General features: G+C 33.0%; 1 protein-coding gene across 1 annotated transcript in view; it reads right to left on the bottom strand.

The window, feature by feature from the left end:
* Window positions 1–11,825: 11,825 nt before the first annotated feature.
* The window catches only part of TMEM65 (transmembrane protein 65), a 45,042-nt gene continuing 33,030 nt past the window's right edge, over window positions 11,826–23,837 (bottom strand). The window contains exons 3-7 of the mRNA XM_029223126.1: window positions 21,726–21,793; window positions 17,359–17,413; window positions 16,453–16,495; window positions 14,483–14,588; window positions 11,826–12,427 (exon numbers count right to left, since the gene is read on the bottom strand). Of these exons, the coding sequence (XP_029078959.1) occupies window positions 12,326–12,427; window positions 14,483–14,588; window positions 16,453–16,495; window positions 17,359–17,413; window positions 21,726–21,793 (374 nt within the window). The 3' untranslated portion in view covers window positions 11,826–12,325. The remainder of the gene's footprint in view (window positions 12,428–14,482; window positions 14,589–16,452; window positions 16,496–17,358; window positions 17,414–21,725; window positions 21,794–23,837) is intronic.

Below are 23,837 nucleotides of genomic sequence, written 5' to 3'. Positions count from 1 at the left end.
CTTGAAATAAATGAACAACGTTTATTTTAAGCACCTTAAGCATTGTTCTAAAATCTTTCATTTTCTACACAGAAAAATATAAATATGAAAAGCATGGTACTAACCACCAGAATGTTTTTTTCTGTAAATTTAAAATCCCAAAGTAATCCACCACTTTCTCCAATTGCCTAACATAATACAATACTATAAAATCTGAAGAAGAAAAAAAGCCTAGAATTTTGAATCAGAAGAGTTGTATTTAAATAAGGTCTAGCTATTAAAACAGTTTTGCAAGTCTTCTCATCTATAAAATTGAGGATCGTATCGCCCTAACCTATTTTGCTATAAAAATGCTGTGATTATTAAGATATTCTGATGGCTTATCAATAGCTGCTGTTGCTTTTGCTTTTTGCTATGGAAATTATTTTAAACACTTTGGGACCTTTTCCACCCTACTACGACAATGATACATTTTCAATTTTAGTTTTTTCTCACTTTCCTTTTACTTCTCATCATCCAGGAAACGAGGTCTGTGATAGTTGCAAAGGGAAATAAAAGATGAATAAGATACTACTTTCAAGGAACTTACAATAGAAGGGATATGGGTACCAAAAAAATGTCCATGATAAAGCATAATCTCAAAGGATAGATTATAATAATGGCTTCCAACAAGCAATGCCTCCCTGTGTCCATGCACCTTTGCAATAGGACACTGCTGCTCCTCACATCAAAAAGGGGAGTCAATTTCTCCATCCCCTTGAATTTGGGCTGGTTTTGTAACTTCTCTTGACCAAGGGAAGATGGCAGAAGTCACATTGTGTAAGGTCCAGAGTGTAGGCATTATGAGACCTCATGATTCCTACCTTTACTCTCTTGGGACCCAACTGCCACGCCAAGATTTGGCTAGACTACGAAATGGCACTACGCAGTGGTGAGAGAGATCCCAGCCTTCCATCTATCTATGCCAAAACCATCTTAAACCCTCCAGCTTCTGCCAACTCACCAGCTGGACTACAGTCACATGACTGAACCTAGGCAAAACTAGCAGAGTAATTGCATAGCCAACCCACAGAAATGTGACAGTAAATAATTGGTTTCATCCACTAAATTTTGGAATGATAAACAACTGAGACATCTGTTAAGTACTATAATGGAAGTAAAAAGTGATTTGGGAATAAAGAAGAGTTAGAAATTATTTCCTGCTCAGTGGATAGGGGCTGATGGTGGTAAAGAAAACTTTACAGTAGTAATGGCTTTTAATGCTTTTCCTGTTATTCTTTTTCTTTTGGGGGGGCTGTATTTTATACAGCTTCATTGCAAATATTTAAAGTGTAAAATGTGATGAGTCTTGGCATATGTATACACCTGTAAAGCATCATCACAATCAAGGCAATGTATGTGTTTCATCACCCCAAAAAGTTTTCTTGTGACCCCCTTTATAATCCTGCTTGCTGCTCTCTCGCTCCATCCTCAGACAACCAGATGTTTGCCATGACTATAGTTTGCATTTTCTAGGATTTTATATAAGTGGAATCATACAATGTGTACTCTTTTTGTCTTCTTTCTGTCAGCTTGATTATTTTGAGACCCACCCAAGTTGTTGCATGTATCAATAGTTCCTTTTCATTGCTAACGTGTATTACATTGTATGGATAGACCACAATTGGTTTATCCATTTTTTCTGTTGACGGACATTTGGGTTGCTTCTATTTTGGAGCTATTACAAATAAAGTTGCTATGTACTTTAGTACATATGTGTGGTCATATACATTTATTTCTCTTGCATAAATACCTCAGGATGGAATGGCTACGTAGTATGATAGGTATATGTTTAACTTTTTAAGAACCTGCTAAGTTGACTTCTACAGTGCTTGTACCATGTTAAAATCCTACCAGTAGGATTATGTTCCAGTTGTTCCACATCCTTGTCAATCCTTGGTATGGTGAGGTTTTTCAGTTTTAGCCATTCTCATGAGTGTGGTGTTAATTTGTATTTTCATGACTAGTGACGCTGAGCGTCTTTTCATGTGCTAATATGCCACCTATATATTTTCTTTGGTAAAGTGATTGTTCATATCTTTGGCATATCAACTGTACTCCAATAAAAATTTTTAAAAATCTTTGGTGTATTTTTATTTTTTACATTATTATTATTAGATATGAGATATAAGAGATTTTATGTATCCTAGATAGAAGTCCTTTCTTGGATATATGTTTTTTGAATATTTTCCCCCATTTTATAGTTTGCCTTTTCACTTGATAACAATATCTTTGGAAAAGTAAAAGTTTTTTAAATTTTATTTTGATGAAGTCCATTTTATTGATTTTTCTTTTTTAGTTCTTGCTTTTTGTATCCCAGCTAAGAAACAACTGACAAACCAATGTTGCTAAGATTTTCTCCTATGTTTTCTTCAAGATGTTTTATACATTTACCTCTTACATTTAGGTCTATAATTCATTTTGAATTTCCTTGTATATTAGTTTAAGGTAAGGGTTGATGTTCATTTGGATTCTTTGTTGTTTTGCTTTGGGGTTTTTTTGTGTGTGTGTGTGTGTGTGTGTATGGATATTGATTTGTTCCAGCATCATTTATTGTAAAAAACTACCATTTCCCCCACTGAATTGGCTTGGCACTTTTGCTGAAATCAATTGATTATATATACATGGGTCTATTTCTGGACAAATTCCATTGATCCATGTCTATCTTTCTTTTTCATGTGTCTATCTTTATATTGTCTTGATTACTGTAGCTTCATAGCAATATTAAAATCATTGCCTACAGGGAGAAAATATTTGCAAATGATATGATTGATAAGAGATTAATATCCAAAATATATAAACACCTCATACAACTTAATATTGAAAAAACCCAATTAAAAACTGGGCACAAGACCTGAATAGATATTTTTCCAAAGAAGACATACAGATGGCCATACAGGGACATGGAAAGATGCTCAACATTGCTAATCATCAGAGAAATGCAAATCAAAACCACAATGAGATACGATCTCACACTTGTCAGAATGGCCATCATCAAAAAGACCACAAATAACAAATGCTGGAGAGGATGTGGAGAAAAGGGAACCCTCTTGCACTGTTGGTGGGAACGCAAACTGGTGCAGCCACTATGGAGAACAGTATGGAGGTTCCTTAAAAAACTAAAAATAGAACTACCATATGACCCAGCAATTCCACCCCTGGGTATATATCCAAAGGAAACGAAAACACTAATTCAACAACTTTTTGCAACAACATGGATGGACCTGAAGAATATTATGCTTAGTGAAATAAGTCAGACAGACAAATACTGTATGTTATCACTTCTATGGGGAATCTAAAAATAAAACAAACTAGTGAGTATAACAAAAAAGAAACAGACTCACAGATACAGATAAGAAACTAGTGATTACCAGTTGGGAGAGGGGATTAAGAAGTATAAACTACTATGCAGAAAATAAGCTACAAGAATATATTGTATGGTACAGGGAATATAGCCAATATTTTATAACTATAAATAGAATATAATCTTTAAAAATTGTGAATCACTATCTTGTATACCTAAAACATACAATATTGTAAATCAACTATACCTCAATAAAATAAATAAAAGACAGGAAAATACCCAATACAATTGATTGTTGTATGTTGACCTTGTATCCTGCCACCTTAAGAAATTCATTTATTACTACTAGTAGCTTTTTGGTAGATTAATTAGGATTTCCGAATTGCAGATGATTGTCCTCTACAAATTAAGATGGTTTTATTTCTTTCTTTCTAATTTGAATGCCATTCATTCATTTAGCTTTGCTGCATGGGCTAGAACATCCAGTACAATTTGAATAGAAGTGGTAAGAATATATCCTTGCCTTGTTCCTGATCTTAGAGGAAAAGCATTTCAGTCTTTCACTTTAAGTATGATGTTAGCTGTGAGTTTTTCATAGATGCTCTTTATTAGGTTGAGGAAGTTCCCTTCTATTTGTAGTTTGCTGAGAATTTTTATCAAGTATGGATGTTTGTTCCATTGGATTTTTTCTTTCTTTTTTTGCATCTTTTGAGATGGTCATGTAGAGGAATTAAGTCCTTAAATACCAGTGATTGTTATCCTTACACCCACTCCCAGCCACCTTTAGAGTTCTGTCCTTGGACCTCCTCTCTTATGTTCTACAAAATGAAAAGACCTGTACATTATAATAGCTTTAACTAAATTCTGCGTGTAAATAACTTCCAAGCATATATGTTTCATCACAAATTCTCAACTGAAATTGAGACCAATATTTTCACCTTCTAAATGTACTTTATCTACCAGGTTATCCTCCACATACATCTATGAAGATAAATGAAGATAAATATGTGTAAGATAAAAATTCCATGTCTATTCTCTTCAGTTAACTGACATTGAATTAAATAGGATCCTTAATATGAATTTATACCTTTGTATACCAACAAATATCTTTTAAATGTAGGGAATTCTCTGGCAGTCCAGTGGTTAGGACTCCGCGCTTTCCCTGCCGAAGGCAGGGGTTCAATCCCTGGTCGGGGATCTAAGATCCCGCAAGCCGCTGGTGCGGCCAAAAAATAATTAATTAAAAAAAAAAGTCTTCATTAAAAAATATCTTTCAAATGTAAAATCAGAAAAAGTTAAGTCTGAAAAAATTTTTTAAAATACTAAAGCCAAAACATTATAACACAGGGTTTCTTAATCTTGGTACTATTGACATTTTGTGCTAGATGATTTCTTATTATGGGGGCTGCCCTGTGCATTGTAGATATTTATCAGCATCCTTGGCATCAAACCCCCTAAATGCCAGTAGCACCCGCTATCCACCCCTCAGTTATGATAGCCAGAAATGTCTCCAGATGTTACCAAATATCCCCTGGGGAGGCGGCAAAATCATTCCCAGTTTGAGAACTACTGATGGTAGTTACTTGCAACAGATCAATGCTTACATAGAGATCAACTAGAAGAACCATTTTTAAAATCTGCTTGAAGGCATTGGGGGGCCTCTAAGAAACTAGGATATGATGGGTCTCCACGGCCTTCAAATAAATAAGCTGGGTGATGTGGTGGTGGATTTAATAATTTATAGCAACCAGTGATAGCCGTGTTGCTCATTCTTTCCCTTTCTGAAAAGAAATTGTTATTGCATACTGGATGTATAAGGGCAGATACTTTTTTCACTTACAGGTTATCCGATACCAGAGTCAGTTTAAGACATTATAGAAAAAATGGCACATTCCCAGAGTTGAGTGCAGTCATTGCATGTAAACTTGAGCCCAATCCCTTGTGGTTGGGTGTCTTCCAAGATGCCCTCCCTTCTTCCAATTTTTGGCTATACACTTGGCCATATAGAATGGAGAGATTTACAAGTATCTCTTTCAGCTTAGTGTGTTCATGTAATAGAGGTCTGATAGATAAGTAGATGAGTCATGTGGTAACTTAAAGGTTGGTTAAGCCCTTCACCTTTCTTTTTAGTTCCTTCCTCCTGGGTAGAGTATGGATATGATAGCTGGGGCTGAAGCGGCCACTTCAGATCATGAAGTGACTTTGTGCATAAAAGCTACACATGATGAAGCAGGAGGATGTGAATCTAGGTCTCTAATTTGTGGAGCATAACCTTTATACTCACCCTGGGAAACATGCCACAATAACTTTATATAAGAGAAATAAATTTCCATCTCATTTCGGCTGCTGTTATTTTGGGGGTCTGTTACTTATAGCTAAACCTAATCTAAACTAACTAGAAAAGTTCAGGGCAGTGGTTCTCAAAGTATAGAAGTGTGGTCTGAAGGCTCCTGATTTTTTTAGGGAGTTCATGGGTAGAAGACAAACCACAAACCAATCAACTTGAAGCAAAATGTGTGAAGTTCAGAAGTGATACAGAATGTGACATAGGAAGTGATAGAGTTTTTATACAGTCCTGATACAGAATGGGTTGGGAGTCAAGCCAGAATTCAAATATCTAGAGGGAAGAGCACAGTGATGTGGGTAGTGATTCACTCTTTAAACAAATCTCTATTGTACATGTACCGTGTGTCAGGCACTGTACGGAGCATTAAGTATAGAGATGTAAGCAAGACAGATGAGATCCCATCCTCTGGGGCACTGACATTTAAAGCACAACTAGTCAGATCTTTTTCCTCTTATGAAATGTGGGCTCTTTACCTCAGTCGGTATGGAAGAAAGAACAGTTAAAGCTGTTAACAATTAAAGAATGAACTAAATTGAGATTTGTTCTTGTTCTCCCAAGTAGGGGTGGGGAAGAAAATGTTTGATTTATATGCTTTTAAAGTAACAGTGTGGGACATAAAATACATTCTAAAAACTGCACTTTCCGTTTCCATCAGTCTGAGGTTGAGGAAAAGAAGAGAAAATAGGGAAGAGAAAAAATACATTTGAGACATAAAGGAGACTGATAATGACACACTGCAGAATCGATACTGCAGAGCAAGAATGGTGGGGGAGGGGAGGTTGATATGCAAAAGGAAAAATCTTAATTTTAATTAAGGTGCCTAACAGCGTTCTTTGACTCAACTACCTCTGTTAAACTCCACTTATATCTTGCATCTGCATAAATATTTTATAAGTGGTAAAGCACTATATAAATGTATAGCCTTCATATTATTAGCAGATACCAAATCTTTACTGAATTTCACAGTTCTCACAGAAAATTCCTTTATAGTACAGTTTTTGAGGGTTCCCCCCATCTCCCCCTGAAAGTAGTTCCTTTGAGTTTAACTCTTCAGTCACCATTCTCACATTTTACTCATTTAAACAAAGGTTTGACTTGTAGTTGTGGAGAAATTATATAATCTACCATATGCTTACTCCATCTTTTTAATCTTTAAAAGTCAATAAAAAATTGCTGAAATTTCTTTCATTCATAAACTTATCAATAGCATTAACCTATGTATGACATTATAAAATTTCATATAAGTACCAATACAAAACACCATGTGCTTCATACGGCTGTCAGTATAAGATCAATAGATCCTGAAAGTTTGGAAGCTTCAAAATTAAAATGTTACAAGTTCCTGCTTTAATTACTACATCATTTCTAAATGTTAAAGGAGAGAAACTAATTTCAGTGTTACAACCCATATGTGAATAACATTCATTCCTTTGGTAAAAACAAGTGATCTGTTAGTAAGGTTTCATTATGAGCACACAACAAAACCCTAAATTATTTGCTGATAGGTTGGTTATCCACTGACTTTATGAATTCTAGGATAGCTTCCCCATGCTTCTGAGTCCTTTCTGTTTACTACTGTAATATGCAGGGGTATTAATCTTAATATTTAAATATTAATATTTAGGCTTAATTCAGAAAACATGAATAATCAAAACAAACAAGAAAACTTCTTACATGCAATCCCACTCCTGGGCATATATCCGGAGAGAACCATAATTCAAAAAGATACATGCACCCCAATATTCATTGCAGCACTATTTACAATAGCCAGGACATGGAAACAACCAATTGTCTATCAACAGACAAATGAATAAAGAAGATGTGGTATATTTCTACAATGGAATACTACTCAGCCATAAAAAAGAATGAAATAATGCCATTTGCAGCAATATGGATGCACCTAGAGATTATCATACTAAGTGAAGTAAGCCAGACAAATATCATATGATATGGCTTATATGTGGAATCTAAAAAAGGATACAGATGAACTTATATACAAAACAAACAGACCCACAGACGTAGAAAACAAACTTATGGTTACCAAAGTGGAAAGGAGGCAGGGAGTTTGGGATTAACATAAACACACTACTATATATAAAATAGATAACCAACAAGGACCTACTGAGAACTACACTCAATATTTTATAATAAACTATAAGGGAAAAGAATCTGAAAAAAAAAATAAAACTGAATCACTGTGCTGTACACCTGAAACTAACACAATGTTGTAAATCAACTATACTTCAGTAAAAAAAAAAAAAAAATCTTACAATGCATTCCAAACTGAAATATATTTCATATGGTGGGGATTTTCTTAACACCAACTTCCTAGAATGTAGCGTGATACCTTCTCTTCCCAGATATCTGTGTTGTGTATGTTTTCACTTCTTTCAGGTCTTCCCTGACCACCCTGTATAAAAATAAGCCCCCACATATGACCACCGGTACTTTCCACCCGCCTTGTTTCATTTATCTCTGCAGAACTTATCACCACTATTTAAGTGTACACTTGCTTTCCTATATTCTCCTCCCCAACTCATGCCCCCCACAGAATAACCTTCATGAGAATACAGATGTTCTGGCTGTTCATTCAGAGCCTTGAACAGTTCCTAGTACATAATATGCAACCAAAAACACAGGAGTTGTTAAATGGACTTGGAGATTTTGAGTACAATTCCCTTAAGTTGTAAGTGAGAAAATAACTCCATAAATATAGAGGCAGAAAGGAACCTGAACAGAGAACAGACATTACGGAGTCCATGCAACTGATGTCCCAACTGCATAGTAAGTAGTTCAGAACACAAACTTCACACTTGGACAAAACCAGACTCTAGTCCGCTTATGAATAGTGACACCCTGGGCAAACTACCCTTTCCATGTCTCAATTCACCCGATACGAAATAGGGATGATAACAGCACCAACTTAACATTGTTATTACAGTGATTAAATGTGATTATGTATGTAAAATACTACAGTACATAGCAACAAATAAGTACTTAATAAAAGGGAGCTAACATTATATTTACCATCATCATCACCATTGACAACATCATCATCTCACTCAGGCTCCACAGATTGTTTTCTAATATTTCCCAAATAATTTATGGCAAGACTGACTATCTAGCTTCTAAGAAGCAGAAAATTAAAGAAGCAGAAAATTAAAGAGAGAGAGAGAGCAATTGCCAGAAGTGACAGCAGGAAAAAAATGGGAGGAAAATGAAAAACTATAAAAACCAGATTCCCAAGGTACTGCATTACAGCACAATAACAATGTTCATAAAGATGACACTTAGCCACTAAGAAAAAGATTACATTATATTACATTTAATACACTCGTAAGATGGCAAGAAAATATAATTCTAAAATTAGGAAGACTTACTTCAAAATGGTTTACCTGAATTTTTGGTGTAAAAGATAAACTTTCATTACCTTCAAAATTCATCTTCTGGAAAAACAGAATAAAGTAAATGAGGTGTTATTATATAGAAGGCTTGGATATCTCTGCTGTAAATAAATACCCATCAGTGTAATTTTCGCCAATCTCTCTATCTAAAGCTTTTTTGACATCCTATTAAAGATCAAATTATCTCAATATGGGAATCATCCTTCTCTCATAATGTGTAATGTTGTATCTCAAGTGTGGACTTCAGGGAAATGGTAAATAGTTCCATTTTACTGTCTCAGTGTCATTGCTACAACCCTGTAACAAATCTGCATTTATTAATCCTGTTTCTTTTAAGCTACAGAATAACCAGGGTTTTCTGAGATTAAGAAGAAAATCAAATTTCAAAATCAAAACCACATTCCAAAATTTCTTAAAAGGTATTTTTCTTTGTTCAGTTCCTTTGTAAAAACATTGGTCACCATTTAACATACAGTGCCAACAAAATGCACTTAATTTACATGCATAAACAAGTCAATAAATCATAATACACAGACAATATGAATTTCAAACGAAGAGTACTGACACAGCTCATGTTGCATTTAACCATAGTTATAGTTGCTCCCAAAAAAGAAATAGCTAATATGAGAAATAAGAATTCCAGTTTCAATCTGAAATAAAATTCCTCGTGACAAGTAATATGAAACAATGATTATATGAAGTCATTACCTTAAAGGGAACCATTTTTCAGAAGTCACTTTGTGCAAAGCACCATACTAGTATATAGAATAAGATCTTGAAAAAAATGTGTACCTTAGGTTAAGGACAAAAGGGCTCCATTTTTTTTTAAACTAATTACCTGAATGATGCAAATTTTTATTGTATCCATAGATTAAAATACTTTTCAATATGAAGGTTATATATTCCATATTTTGACATTTTAAATAATTCTACAGACGCTCAGCTAAAAAGATTCTGTAGGACTGGGTTATTTTCACGAGCAAAAAAAATAAAAGCACTAATCAAAAGCCCTTTCTAAACTCACAGGCAAAGTTTCTGGATATGGGATTTAATTAATAAAAAGAAAATTTAAGCACCACAATAAAATATGTTTTTAGAGAACAGAAAGGACTGGCATTACAGTTAGGGACAAAAACACTTAAACATTTACCCAAAAAAAAAAAAAATTTTTTTTTTTAAATAATCACTCTAATCCTATCATCTGAAATAATAAAAAAAAATTTTGGTGTGTCTGTGGTATTATGTGGAAGATACAAACCACAGTTCTATTTAAAACGTTAAGTTTTATAATTCTAATTTGATCAAATGAGACTGTCATAGTATTTGTACATAATAAGAATGTTATATATTTATTTTTATTTTCTATGATTTATTTTTTCCCTCAAAAATCTATGATTAAAGGATACCATTAAAATCATTTTGAAGTACACAGAAGAGAATTTATGATAAATTGCCTTGTGAGAAAAAACAGCTCCTCTGAAAATAAAACCTCAAAGTAAATATGTGCAAATAAAACTTTAAAAATAAGATAGCTGTAAATAGAGCCATCTTTAAGTTTCCCTTCTTTTGCATCTATTTAGCAAAATAAATAATTTCAGTGGCCCAAATAGTAACTTTAATTTCTGTTTTTCTCCTCCATGATGTGTTCAACAACTCTCACAATTAAGAGTAATTTTTTAGCCTGTGTAACAGACCACATGCTAACAAACTTTAAGGTTCATAAAATTAAAATTTATGATTCACAAGTATAGATATGAATCCTATCTATGCCTAAATCAGATACACAAGACTGGACATAAGTAACTTCAATCTAAAATATGATTTAAACACCACAAAAAAAGAAAAGGGACCAAAAAAGGGAGCAAGAATTTCTCCTCATATGTCTTTTGACCACTAGGCTATATATAACAAAAAGCAAAATATAAAATATTTATTTTTCACCTCAAAAGAAGTTATCCAGAAATAAAATCTGCTAAAGAAGATATAACAATGTCAAAATTATGAGTACTCAAACTCATTCAATTCAGATGAGAAGACATTTGTGGGGGGAAAAGCCTTCCCAAACAGTATTATTTGTATTTTATTAACCTTACAAATATCACCTCAACTTCACCACTCATACCATAAACCTTCTTGACAGTTTCCATTTTATACTAATGTGAAAAAAAATTTTTTTAGCCTCTTAATTTTCCAAGTGTCATGTCAAACCCCTTAGTTCACACATTAATTCCACAATCCCCATTAAAAATACTCTAAAATGGGCTTCCCTGGTGGCGCAGTGGTTGGGAGTCCGCCTGCCGATGAGGGGGACACGGGTTCTTGCCCGGGTCCGGGAAGATCCCACATGCTGCGGAGCGGCTGGGCCCGTGAGCCATGGCCGCTGAGTCTGTGCGTCCGGAGCCCGTGCTCCGCAACGGGAGAGGCCACAACAGTGAGAGGCCCATGTACTGCAAAAACAACAAAAAAACCCAAAATACTCTAAAATAATGACTTTTCCTTAGGAGTCAGAAATCACTATGTAATTATTCAAAACTGAGAAATAAAATTGGTAAAAAAAACAATTCAAAATAATACACTTGTTAACATATATGGTTTTATGCAGTAGGGAGACCACATAATTGTTCATCCTGATTAATCTCCGGCTCTTGAGACAATAAGGTCTGAAAATTAAAATGAGTGATAGGTACTTAAAATACTTAAAGTCTCTGTCCATTTTGAATAGATGTGAGAGTTTTTTTTAAATGACTGAAATTATGATTGTAAATGTTTACTGTGAAACAGTACAAAATTGATGTTGCCAAAAAGAGTAAAAAAAATCTTTAGCTGATGTTAAACATCTTAAGTAATTTGGAAAAAATCTTAAGGTTGAATTGTAACTATAAGGGAACAACAACAGAAAATGCGTTCATGCATGTACACGTGGTAAGTAACAAATAGGCAAACCCCAAGTCAGCACAGCACGTCAATGACTGATACTTAAATGATATTTTGGTATATAAAGAAAGAAAAAGAAAAGGTAAAATGTTGACTGCCATTGATGAAAAAGCATTTCAACAATTTACACAAAATTTTTTTAAAAAAGATGTCCCAAGAAAACCAAGCCACAATAAGTTAGTGTTTTCCATAATACATGCTGAATTAGTTGATCCCATATCTATGCACTGTTACTGTCTTAATTCCTAAATGTTGTGACAGCATATTTAATAATTGAGGTACATTAGTTTACATCTTTTTATAGGTATCCTAAGAGAGTTAATTTTTCTTTTCCAGTTTTTCATCATCTTCACCTCCTCCAAAGAAAATCAAAGGAAACATTCCTAGAATGCAGCCAATAGTCACCCCAACAGCTTTGCCCTATGGAAACAAAAGAAAAGATTTTTTGACAGTTAACTTACCCCTGTAAGAGGAATCCTTGCTTAAGTATCTGATAAAAATTACTATGTACTAAAAAATTCAACTGTGACTGTATTTCTTCTGATCATAGTAACTTAAATATAATAATAATGTACAAAAGGTTCTAGAACAAATAATATGTAAAGCTCAAAGCAACAAGGAAAAAAAATTTTTTTTCAAATTGCCATAGAAATAACACTAGAGGGGCTTCCCTGGTGGTGCAGTGGTTAAGAATCCACCTGCCAATGCAGGGGACACGGGTTCAAGCTCTGGTCCGAGAAGATCCGACATGCTGCGGAGCAACTAAGCCCATGCGCCAACTACTGAGCCCGCATGCCACAACTACTGAAGCCCGCACACCTAGAGCCCGTGCTCCGCAACAAGAGAAGCCACTGCAATGAGAAGGCTGCGCACTGCAACAAAGAGTAGTCCCCGCTCACTGCAACTAGAGAAAACCCACGCACAGCAATGAAGACCCAATGCAGCCAAAAATAAATAAATAAATTTATTTTTAAAAATAAATTTATTTTAAAAAATAAATTAATAAATTTATTTTAAAAAATAAATTAACATTAAAGAAGTATTCAAGTAGAAAAACACTTTTTAAAAATGTCAGAGATAGGAAGAAAGGAAATATCTCACCAAGTACTCTCAATATATTTGGATTTGCTGCCCTTTGTATATATTCCTTTTCAATATTTATCCCCATGTACACCTAATTATATGTAGGTCTAATCATTATGTAAACACAGCTTTGTTTTCTGCCTTATTCCTTCCCCCCCACAGTCACACATGTTATAATAAACTCCTTTCCAAACTGTTTCATAAACTTAATAAAAAAACTTCTAAATTCCACTGAATTGATGGCCCTATAATCTACGTAAAGCTCTTTTTTTTTTTTCTCCCGGCCACAAGGCGTGGCTTGTGGGACCCTTGTTCCCTGAGCAGAGATTAAACCCGGGCCCCATGCAATGGAAGCACTGAGTCCTAACCGCTGGACCACCAGGGAATTCAAGCTATCCTTACCATTAAAAATCATTGCTACTTTTTCACGATTGCAAATGACAGAACAATAAACACATCTGTGTATAGTTCTTCCTCAATGATTTATTTAAAAATCAAATAATATGAATATTTGTGCATAACCATAGGATACTGCCATGCTATCTATTCTAGACAAAACTGCAAATATCTGTATACCCACTGCAATATATTTATATGTATACGTACACACAATTTTTCTGCGATCTCACCTACATTAAAATTTTTTTTTTAATTTTTATAAATGATTTTTAAATGATGCATTCCTATGATGACTATTAAGGTTATACACTTTTGAATTAAGTTTTATGTCTTCATACAGACATTTACTGAGAATCTACAAAATACCAAACTCTATGCTAGGTACCAGGGAGACAGACAGGGTCCAAGCAGATGCAGTCTGTCTCTCTCCGCTAGGAACTTCCAGTTAGTCATCATGCTTTTCTACTTGTTAGTCAATATACTTGGAATTCTCTCATTCACCTAGCAAATGTCTCATCAATAATTTCAAAATAAGCTTAGATCTAATACTCACCAAGAAATCTCCACACCAAAAGAAATTTCTCTCCACAAAGAGTTAATTCTTTTCCTGGTGCTTCTGCTATATCAGGTGCATAATTCTATTACTGAATATGTCACACTAAATTATAATTTATTTAATATGTCTGGTTCCTTACCTACACAATCCTTAAAAAGAACTATAGTCTATTACTCATTTTATGTCCTTCAGTCTCAGCACATAACTGATACTCCTCAACAGTAACTGAATCATATAAAGAATTTTTCAAAAATCAAGTATACCTACAAAAATAGTCAATAAAAAATTACTGCTTTTCTGAACCTGCCAAGGCTTGGACAGTTTCTGTTAAAAATTCCACTCAAATCAATTTTAGTCTCAAATTTCTCAAGGGACTGAACACAGTGCCTTGCTCTGGCTACCCAAATTCACCGTCATAAGCCATATAAAGTACTCACCAAATGTGTACTAACACGTGTTTGCCACATGTCAACTTGCTTTGGCGTGAGATCAGGAATTGATAGGCCTAACCTGGAAGCCAAAGCTTCAACGTAGCCTGCAAGTCTTTAAAAATACAAGAGGACAGAATATAAGTTTTTAAAGAGAAACACGATGTCCTCACATAGGAAAAACTAATTACTACAAAGATAAGATAATTCTATACCTGTAATTGGCACTCTAGAAATGGTATAAACATTCTTTTACAACTTTCATCTTCATTGTGTATAAATATATTTGGTTTAAAATTTTTCAGACTAACATATTTAATATACAGGTAAATTAATTAACTTAGAGTAATTATTCTCTACCATTACCTTAAAAAGAACAATTCAAGGTATATAAAAATTTGTACAACACTTATAATTTATACATTTATTCCAAATTCAAAGCAAAGCACTTTAACATATAAGTTAATAACTATCAGAAAACAAAAAGTTCCAAAATTTGTCAGATTGATATACTAAGAAAAACAGCCTACGATTTTCAGGGCAATTTCAAGTATTTATCAATTCTAAGTTGCCATTGCTTATTGGATACAATCTTACTTTAAGAACTGTAAGAAAGAAAAAAAATTGCCAATTAAGCTATGCATACGATCAATTATAAGATAGATCCCAATGTCAGATATGTTAAGTTCTAAAAACCTGTGCAACTAAGATTGATAAAACGTGGTATTTGTTACCTAATGCTATTTTTAAAAGGCAGTGAAGTAGTTCTTAAATATAAGACTCCCAACAAATCTTTATGTCTAATAAAAAAATAATTGTTTAATGATACAATCTAAAACCAAATGGTCTTAGAGATCTATTAGATCATTTCATTCTATTAAATATAGAAAGCTATCACAGTAGCTATATAATATTATCATTATTAACCTTAATGTTGGCAACTGGGAAATAGAATGTTTAAGGGGTAATATCATTATAGGTTTATGTCAGGAATTCCAGGAATATAAAATTTTTGCTTCGGCCCAGAACAAAGAAACTGTTTTTAACATTAGCTTTGGCCCCAAACTCCAGTGCAGAAGTCTAATATATAGAGTTAGGTCATATATAAAGCTGCTTTTCTCCAGATTATAGGGCTAAGTAGACCTCTACTAGACCCAGATCCAAATCTCAAAACTTACCATTCTAATGAACCAAAAAAGGAAGAAACAGAACCAAAGACTGAGCAAGAGAAAATATGTTTATCACAAAAATTAATGCCAACTTAGTCTAATTTATACTTCCCAGGCTTCCCCAAGCTCAGGAAGCAGCCCAGGCCATCTGCCGCTTAGAAGAGAGAATGTAAAAACAGAAATAGAGAAAGCTGGCCTTTTCCAAGTAGGCATCCTCAGTTTGTTTCATCATTCCTACCACATGGAATAAAAAGAGCAAAAACTAGCCGAGTCCCTGTATGTTTTGGCCATTATTCTCTGAAAATTCCTCTCTCTAGAAAACATGCCCAGTCAGTATCCTCACATTTGAGCCATATTTCTTATCTTTGGGTTTAGTGGGAGGAGGGTGGGGGTGAAATAACGATAGGGGTTCTTACTTTTAGTCCTATCTCACCCTTGGAAATGTTTATAAAATACATATAAACACTTCAGTAAATGAAAATTCAACTTACCTTATGGTAGTTTTAGAAAAAATTTTGCACATATCACAATTGCTTGAGAAGATTATTAAACACAAATGTCAGGGTCCCATCCCCAGAGACACTAATTCTGCATGACTGGGATGTGAGCGAGACATCTATATTTGATGCACACCAAAGATTTAAAGATTTAGTGCTATTGATTTAGAAACACTAAAGTTAAAAATTTAGTTATAAAACACACATGCAAAAATAAATGTCCCTTTTAAAAATCTTTCTCAATTAAAGGAGAATGGAGAAGAGAAAGAGAGCAAGTACACACATGCACAAATGAATAAATGAATGAACTTACCCAAGACCAGCTAAATCCGACACAAGGTTTCCCAAAGCAGCAGCTAAAAAAATGAAAAATGGACAAGTGAATTATTACATAGAAGTCAGAAAAATCAATAAAGCACGGGTCTGGAAGAGTTATCACATTTCTAAACTACAATGACAATATCCAAAGTAGTTCATTTGACAGCTCTGAATCTTGAGATCTCCAAAATAGAACACAATATTTCTGAGATTATAGTATTCTACCTCCATCAAGTAGTAGGTTTTTTCTAATGTGGCAGCCAGTTTCCATTTTGGTTTCAGTATTAAAACACCTGTACAATATTTTGTAGTTTAACTTTCAGATAATATTTAACGGAATTTGAATACTTGAAAGTTAAAGAGTGAAGCTATATGTGCAGCTATGACATTCAAGAAAATCAAGGAGAGGAAATGTCTCTTTCATTAATTCATCTACTTCACGTGTTCCATAGAATAAAACAACACAGAATCATTCCCAAATGTCACCATCATGAAGAGTACAGTGGTATTTGGGGGGAAAGAAGGAGACAGAACCAAATTAGATTTTCAATCTTGTATTTCCTTCCTTGACTTTTCTTCCCAACTTGAAAATAAATAATTTGATAGAGAAAAAGAGTAGGAAGGTTTTAGGGTAACACTGAATTAAGAGAAAAAAATTTTTAATATAGTCAATCTAGTAGATTATTGTTACCCATTAACTAACTTAAAGTACCTAAACTTTCTCAGAAAAATATCTGCTACATATACGAAATTAAAAATTAGAGGAATAGGATTACGTAGATAAACTAAGAGACATCTCAGTGAATAAACTCATTCAAATAAAGTATCCTCTTCTAAACGTAACCTACTAAAATGTTTCATAAATATACAATGGAATAATAACATTACTATTATTAAATACCTGCCATAGTTGAAATTCCCAAAATAATTCCAATAGATAACTCAATATGGGTTCCCTGAAAAATGATTACAAAGAAATTAATCTTAAAAATTAAAACTGAAGTGACTATCAAAGAATAGCAAAACATTAATAAAAAGAGGTAAAACAATCAATATGTCATCACAGCAAAATTATATATATAAAATATGCATAAATATACACATATACTACAGCAATTCACTTAATTATTAAATATTGGGTTGACCAAAAAGTTCATTCGGATTTTTCCGTAAGAGGTTATCGAAAAACCCAAACGAACTTTTTGGCCAACCCAATATATGCAGTCATGCAGAAATAACATCAATATTTTATTTATTAAAATTAGGCTTTCATAAAAATAAAAAATAGCAACACACATAGCAATATAATTCATCATTAATAATCTAGAATTTATATTTTCTTACCACAGAAAGTTGTTTTAATGCCTTTGAACACAAAGACAACCAACTCACCTACATTTTAAATTCTGAATGATACAGCTAAACTATTGATATTTACCCTATAAAAGATTTAAAAGACAGACAAAACCAGTTTCTAGGGACCCAAAAAATCAGACTTCAAAAATTATCCTTAAAACACTTAGTTCTTTAACCATTAAGTAATGAGACTGTATGATTCATTTATAAGCAACAATAGCATTTAATACAATAGAGCTACAGCAAAAATGAGGTTCCACTGTATTTCCACTGAATTTATTGAGTTTAAGATTTTCTATGTCTATCTCATTTCTCTAAAGAAAAGAGGGGCTCGTATTTTTCCTTCTACTTTAAAGAGAAGGAACTGAAGTGAAGAAGATTAAACCATTCTAATGGATTATTACATAGAATAAAGAAGAAACCCTACCATCTACTGTGCTAATTCAGTTCTAATCCTTACACAATTCTGCCATAAGTGGACTTAACTTTCAAAAGCTCTCTTGAATACTGATGCTTGAAAATTTCTAAAACTTAAAAAATAAATCTCAACAGTACTTATGCAGAAAAAAAAAGAATGCCCTACAAATCTCAACGATATTTGTGGAGAAAAAAAAAAAGAATGCCCTACCTGGTAATATAGAAATATTGTATTACTCAATTATTTTCAAAATTGAAGTGAAGCTAAGTTTAATTTCCTCAATTTTCTTTCCCCTAGGCCTGTTGATTCCACTCCTTTAAAATATAATTCTTGTAGAGTATGGACCAAACAGCGTGATGTACAAAAGTCTCCCAGGCACTTAAAGTTACAAGGTTGTAAAGATACCCAAAGAAACAGATTTCTGAAGAAGAAAACAGGCATGAAGAAGTATCTTTATATATGGAAGCCAAAAACTCAGGAGCATAACTATAGAAGAGAAGCATTTGACAGCTATAGTGTATAAAAAAATAAATACAGGATCTTTAACAGCAATGAATCATTAGAAATGACCCCCCAAAAATCTGTTTGCCAATACATGTATTTATAAAGCATTTATGTGCTTAATCATTTGGTTGAATTTAAGAAATGTGAAGATCCTTCAAACAGCATGAAAAGCCTCACATAAAGTCAAGGTCGGTTTGAAGGCAATGGACTATCCACTCCCTTCCTTTTTCCCACAGTTACATCAAATTTCATGTTAACAGGTGAGGTAGAAATTATAAATAAACCTAATACTAGTTGTCTTAAAGTTATACTTGGTTCATCACCTTAATATGATTAATCTATGCTAGAATTTTAATCAATTCTATCCTAATTAAATTGTAAGAAAAATAATCCCCCCAAAACCCACTAAAATATAAGTTATAAAAAGCAATCCCAATAATATAAAAATATAATAAAAAACTATGAAATCAAAAGCTTAGTATGAACAGCAGCCAAGAATAAAGGTCAAACCTACTATGAGAAGTCATATAGGAATTTGTTTACATGACTACAACTAGGTAGCAGTTAAGAGAGTATACCTAACAGGAAAAACATCAAATGGCATGATAGAAAAGAAGAATAAAATATCTTCTTGACTTACTATCTTCATTCATAGCTATCCTACAATGTTTGGAGGCAATCAGTGTTTTGTTTTGTTTTTTTTTTAAAAAAAAGGTGAAAAACATTCTTAAGATAATAATGTTCACTTATTTCCCTTTTCATAGATCCTACAGTAATATTATTTATGGATTTTAGTCTTAGCAGTCTATTAAAAAGCCTCTTTGGAAAATTTAACTGTTCTTGAATTATTTTGCAATTATCACAGGATAATATTTTTGCCATACCTATTACTCTTAATCAGTTTTAAGCCAGTAGTTTAATTATTTATTTCCGTACTATATAAATAAAAAACGGGTGATACGTTCCTGAAACTGGATTTCAATGTAAACCTGAAAAACAAATATTACTGAATTAGAGTCAACCATCTCAGGCCTGGAAAACTAGTCCACTCTCAGTTACACTAATAATGAGACACAGGCCTGAGTAATACAAAATAGGAACATTACAATAATTTGACTTTAGAATGTGGTCGTTCTGTTTGTTTTGTCTTGTTGGTATCTGTATTTAAACACAGATATCTGTTACTTTAGATATTTATTTCAAAGAAATAATAAGACCATACTGTGAAGGTCTTATTCAAGATCTAAGAAACTACCCAGTTTCCCTATTCTGATATCTCTTCAAAATCTCCCTGCACCCCTCTTTATGCAAAATATATCATCTCAACACTTCCCTGTAGCAAGGACAGTCTTTCATCATTTGAATATCTAAGGTCTGCCCAACTGAGATGAAAAAAAAAAAGATTATTAAGATGGTAGAATGAGAGGTACCAGCTGTCAATAAAGAGAATCTAAAATATTGAGTGTAAAACTGAAACAGAGAAGCTTTCATTCAGACAATCTATTCAAGAACACATCAGATCTTAAACTATAGCTTCTAAATTCATCATAGTGGGGTTTTCATTACAATTAGATTTTATTTACATTAACTATTTAAATAATCTAACCAACTCAAGGTTTTAGTAATTTCAGAAAAGGCAGTGTGGTATGGTTGAATAAGTTTCTCATATTCACAGATATATAAAATAGCCAACTTGATTCTTATATACATAATAGGAAAATGTCATAATCAGTCAAAAAAACTAGCATTTTGAAATTGTATTTTAGAGTCTCTTACCAGACTACTTTATTAAAGAATTATGTATCCAATGGGTGCTTATCACCTTCAAATTATGTGCATGCTACAGTATCTTCTGTGACTGCTTAAGGAGCAAGATACCTTCCTGATGTGTGAACCCTGTGTTTCCTCAACCAGGTGAATGTCTAGACTTTCTGGATATCTGATCCCACCTTATCAATCTGGACATAAGGTGAGACTACATACCAAAGAAAACCATTCTTGAATGAACCAATTTTAGATATTCTTTAAGCAAATTTTATAATCCATACAATGTAAATTATACTTTTATCCCTATTTTGACACCAAATATTCTATTTATATCCATCTATAGTACATGTGACCTCCAAAACACCGAAACAAAAAACAAAAACAAACAACAACAACAAAAAAACCCCTGGCATCTCTCAAATATATTTCCCTCACATTCAATAATCCTAAAATCATTCCATCTCTTTTTTGAGCGGTCTCCTACAAAACACCTAGAATTTATAGAACTTTTTAAAAGTTTGAGTCAGTGAAGAGAAGTGGATAGAGCACTGGGCAGTTTCAGAAGACCTGCATTTTCATCATGACTTTATAATCTGGATCCAATATTGGTATCTAGTGACAAAAAGTGTCACAGAAGAGTAAGAAAGATAAATTCAGCCATCCCTGAGACTAAACAATACTTGTAAGAAACAACCTTAAATTAAAATGACTTCAGCAAAGGAGAACTTTTTAACACTACGATGGAACAAAGACTGAAGGGTTTATTATTCACAGTATTCTGAATTGAAACTTAAATCATCTTTGGGTTAAATGGATAGACTGTATATCCAAACACCCTTTAAAACATTTTTGTATGAGAAAACTGGACAAGGAACTAATTAATAACATACACATGATGAGAACTGCTGATATAATTAAAGGACATTAGAAAATTTTACATACTTTATTCTTTAGTAAGAATGTTGAAACTAGAACAGAATAATACAGACCCAATAAATATGTGCTTATTATTGTCAATGCTTTACCAAAAGTCTTGATGATTAATAGATATGATGCCTTAAAAATTGAGCTACAGTCTAATTAACCTGAAATATAGTTAAAAATAGCCTTGTTCATTATGATATTAATTAAAACTTTATAGCTACAATATGTAAATTATTAGGAAAATTTAGACCACATTAATTTCTTTATTAACTCAAAATAGAAGGGTTGAAAGAACTTACTGCAACAATCATAATTGCATTATCCAAAAAGCCAAACCCTATGAAAGGTATCGCATTGTGGATGAATACTGAAAAACATCAAAAACAGAAAAATATGTTTTAAGATTTCTATAATTTTAAAATGACAAAAACAGACTATATGATTAAACTCTCATAAATAGATTTGATTTAAGTTTTGGAATTTGCTTTCCATTCCCCATAGACAAAAGATTCTGCTTCTCCTCTGTTTATATACTTGGTGGAAGATATACTGGGGAAAAAACAAAATAAAACACACATAACATGTAAAATTAATTGTGTTAGGCTTTTGTGTTTCCTTATTGGCAACGCACACACGTACAAATTACATACAGTTAATGACAGAACAAATAAATACACGAGTACCATGTTTTACCTGTTAAATTACTATTGACATCAATCTTTTTCTCTCTTAGACCTAACGACTGATACCATAAAATTGATCTCCATATTAGAAATAATAAAAAGTGTTCTGAATCAAATATCAGGGAAGCTATCTGGTCACTTATACTCACTAAACAATTTTTTAAACAAATGTTAGGAAAATGTGATGATCTCATCTGTCTTAGACATCTGTGTTCACAGTCCTCTTTCCCCCCTCAACACATCAGTATCCCTGATAGCTTTCACCAACTAAAACAAACAATATTTGATTTAAATGAAAATGTAACTTGATCTCTTCCTACCAAAGGCACATCTCACCCTATTTATCTAGTACATAATCTGAATGACCTGAGAAAACAGAAGTGTAACTAGGAAGAACTAATACCTATTTTAAAAATATATTTAGCTTCATTTTTTTTCCTATTTACATCTTCAGCACATTGCAGAATGCCTAGTGCACAGTAGATGCTCAATAAACATTAGTTAAATAAGTTGAGGACAACTAACTTGGAAAGGAAGAGAATTCCAGATTAAGAGAATTGAAGGAAGACTGTGAAACAGATTACAAGCTGGGGATAGTTAAGACTTTATTCTAGTTATTCTATAAATTTGCCAAGGTATAGTCAACATCCATTCAACTGAGGACTTTTTAAAAATAAACATCAAGGCTCTGAGTTTTATACCACATCCAAAAAATAGTCCCTTAAACCAATTCGTTATATATGTGTTCAGTGCCTTTAGACCTTTTTCCTTTTCATGCAGTTAAGTCCACAAAAAGTATAATTAAAATATAATCCAGAAGTTATGAAAATTTGATACCACTCTACACCAATCAGAGGAGGCTAATAAGCAGTATAAAACAAGAAACATTTCTACCCACAAGCACTCTCGAAGACTAAGATCAAGGGGGAAAATAGTATATATCCTAGGTCATTTCAGAGTTCTTCTCGTTATCATATAAGAATGTCCCAGGTAAAAATCAGCATCTTTTAAATTATAAAGCATATTGTTTTGGTTTTTTTTAAGCATATTGTTTTAAAAGCTATGAAAGATGATAAAAATCAAGTGGCACCTTAATGAAATGGGATTTTTTAATTAAAGAGTCTAGACTTAGTTCTTTGACTTTTTGCCTAGATCCAGCTGCTTAATGACCAGACATTCAAAATTTTATAATAATCAGCTTCTAAAACACATACAGAATTTCAAAAACATATTACAAATCTGACATGTCAAAAGAATATAATGAAATTTTAAAAATTCACCATATGAAACATTTACAGTGAAAAGAGAGCTACTTAAATGTATATCTGGAGAGAAGACTCTCCAGACATCTCAATCATCTTTGAAATGTAAATACGGCAAAGTAACTATGAAACCTCGGGATTACTAAACATTTTAGGGTTAATATGATGGCATCTCTAAAACTGGCTAGTTATAAATATCTTAAAATTAGGTGTCAAGGTTATTAAACTAAGTTTAAGATTAGACTAATTTCTATCTTAGTAAAAACCTGGTCATAAAACCAAGGCATGTTGCTACACTGCTATAATAATTACCTGGAACTATAAAATATATTACGCTTTGATGTTTAGACCTAAGTAAATGTGTCCTGTAAATAAAAATTTATTTTCATTCCAAAGGAAAATTATAAGTTTCAGAAAGTCAAATAAACATGTACTGGACACTCCACAGGGCACTTGAGATACAAAG

Source organism: Monodon monoceros, unplaced genomic scaffold (genome assembly GCF_005190385.1).
Source record: "Monodon monoceros isolate NGI ecotype Baffin Bay Population unplaced genomic scaffold, NGI_Narwhal_1 Super_Scaffold_14, whole genome shotgun sequence".
NCBI classification, from domain to species: Eukaryota; Metazoa; Chordata; class Mammalia; order Artiodactyla; family Monodontidae; genus Monodon; species Monodon monoceros.
The sequence above is the reverse complement of the archived record's forward strand: the minus strand, read 5'-3'. Positions and strand labels throughout refer to the sequence as shown.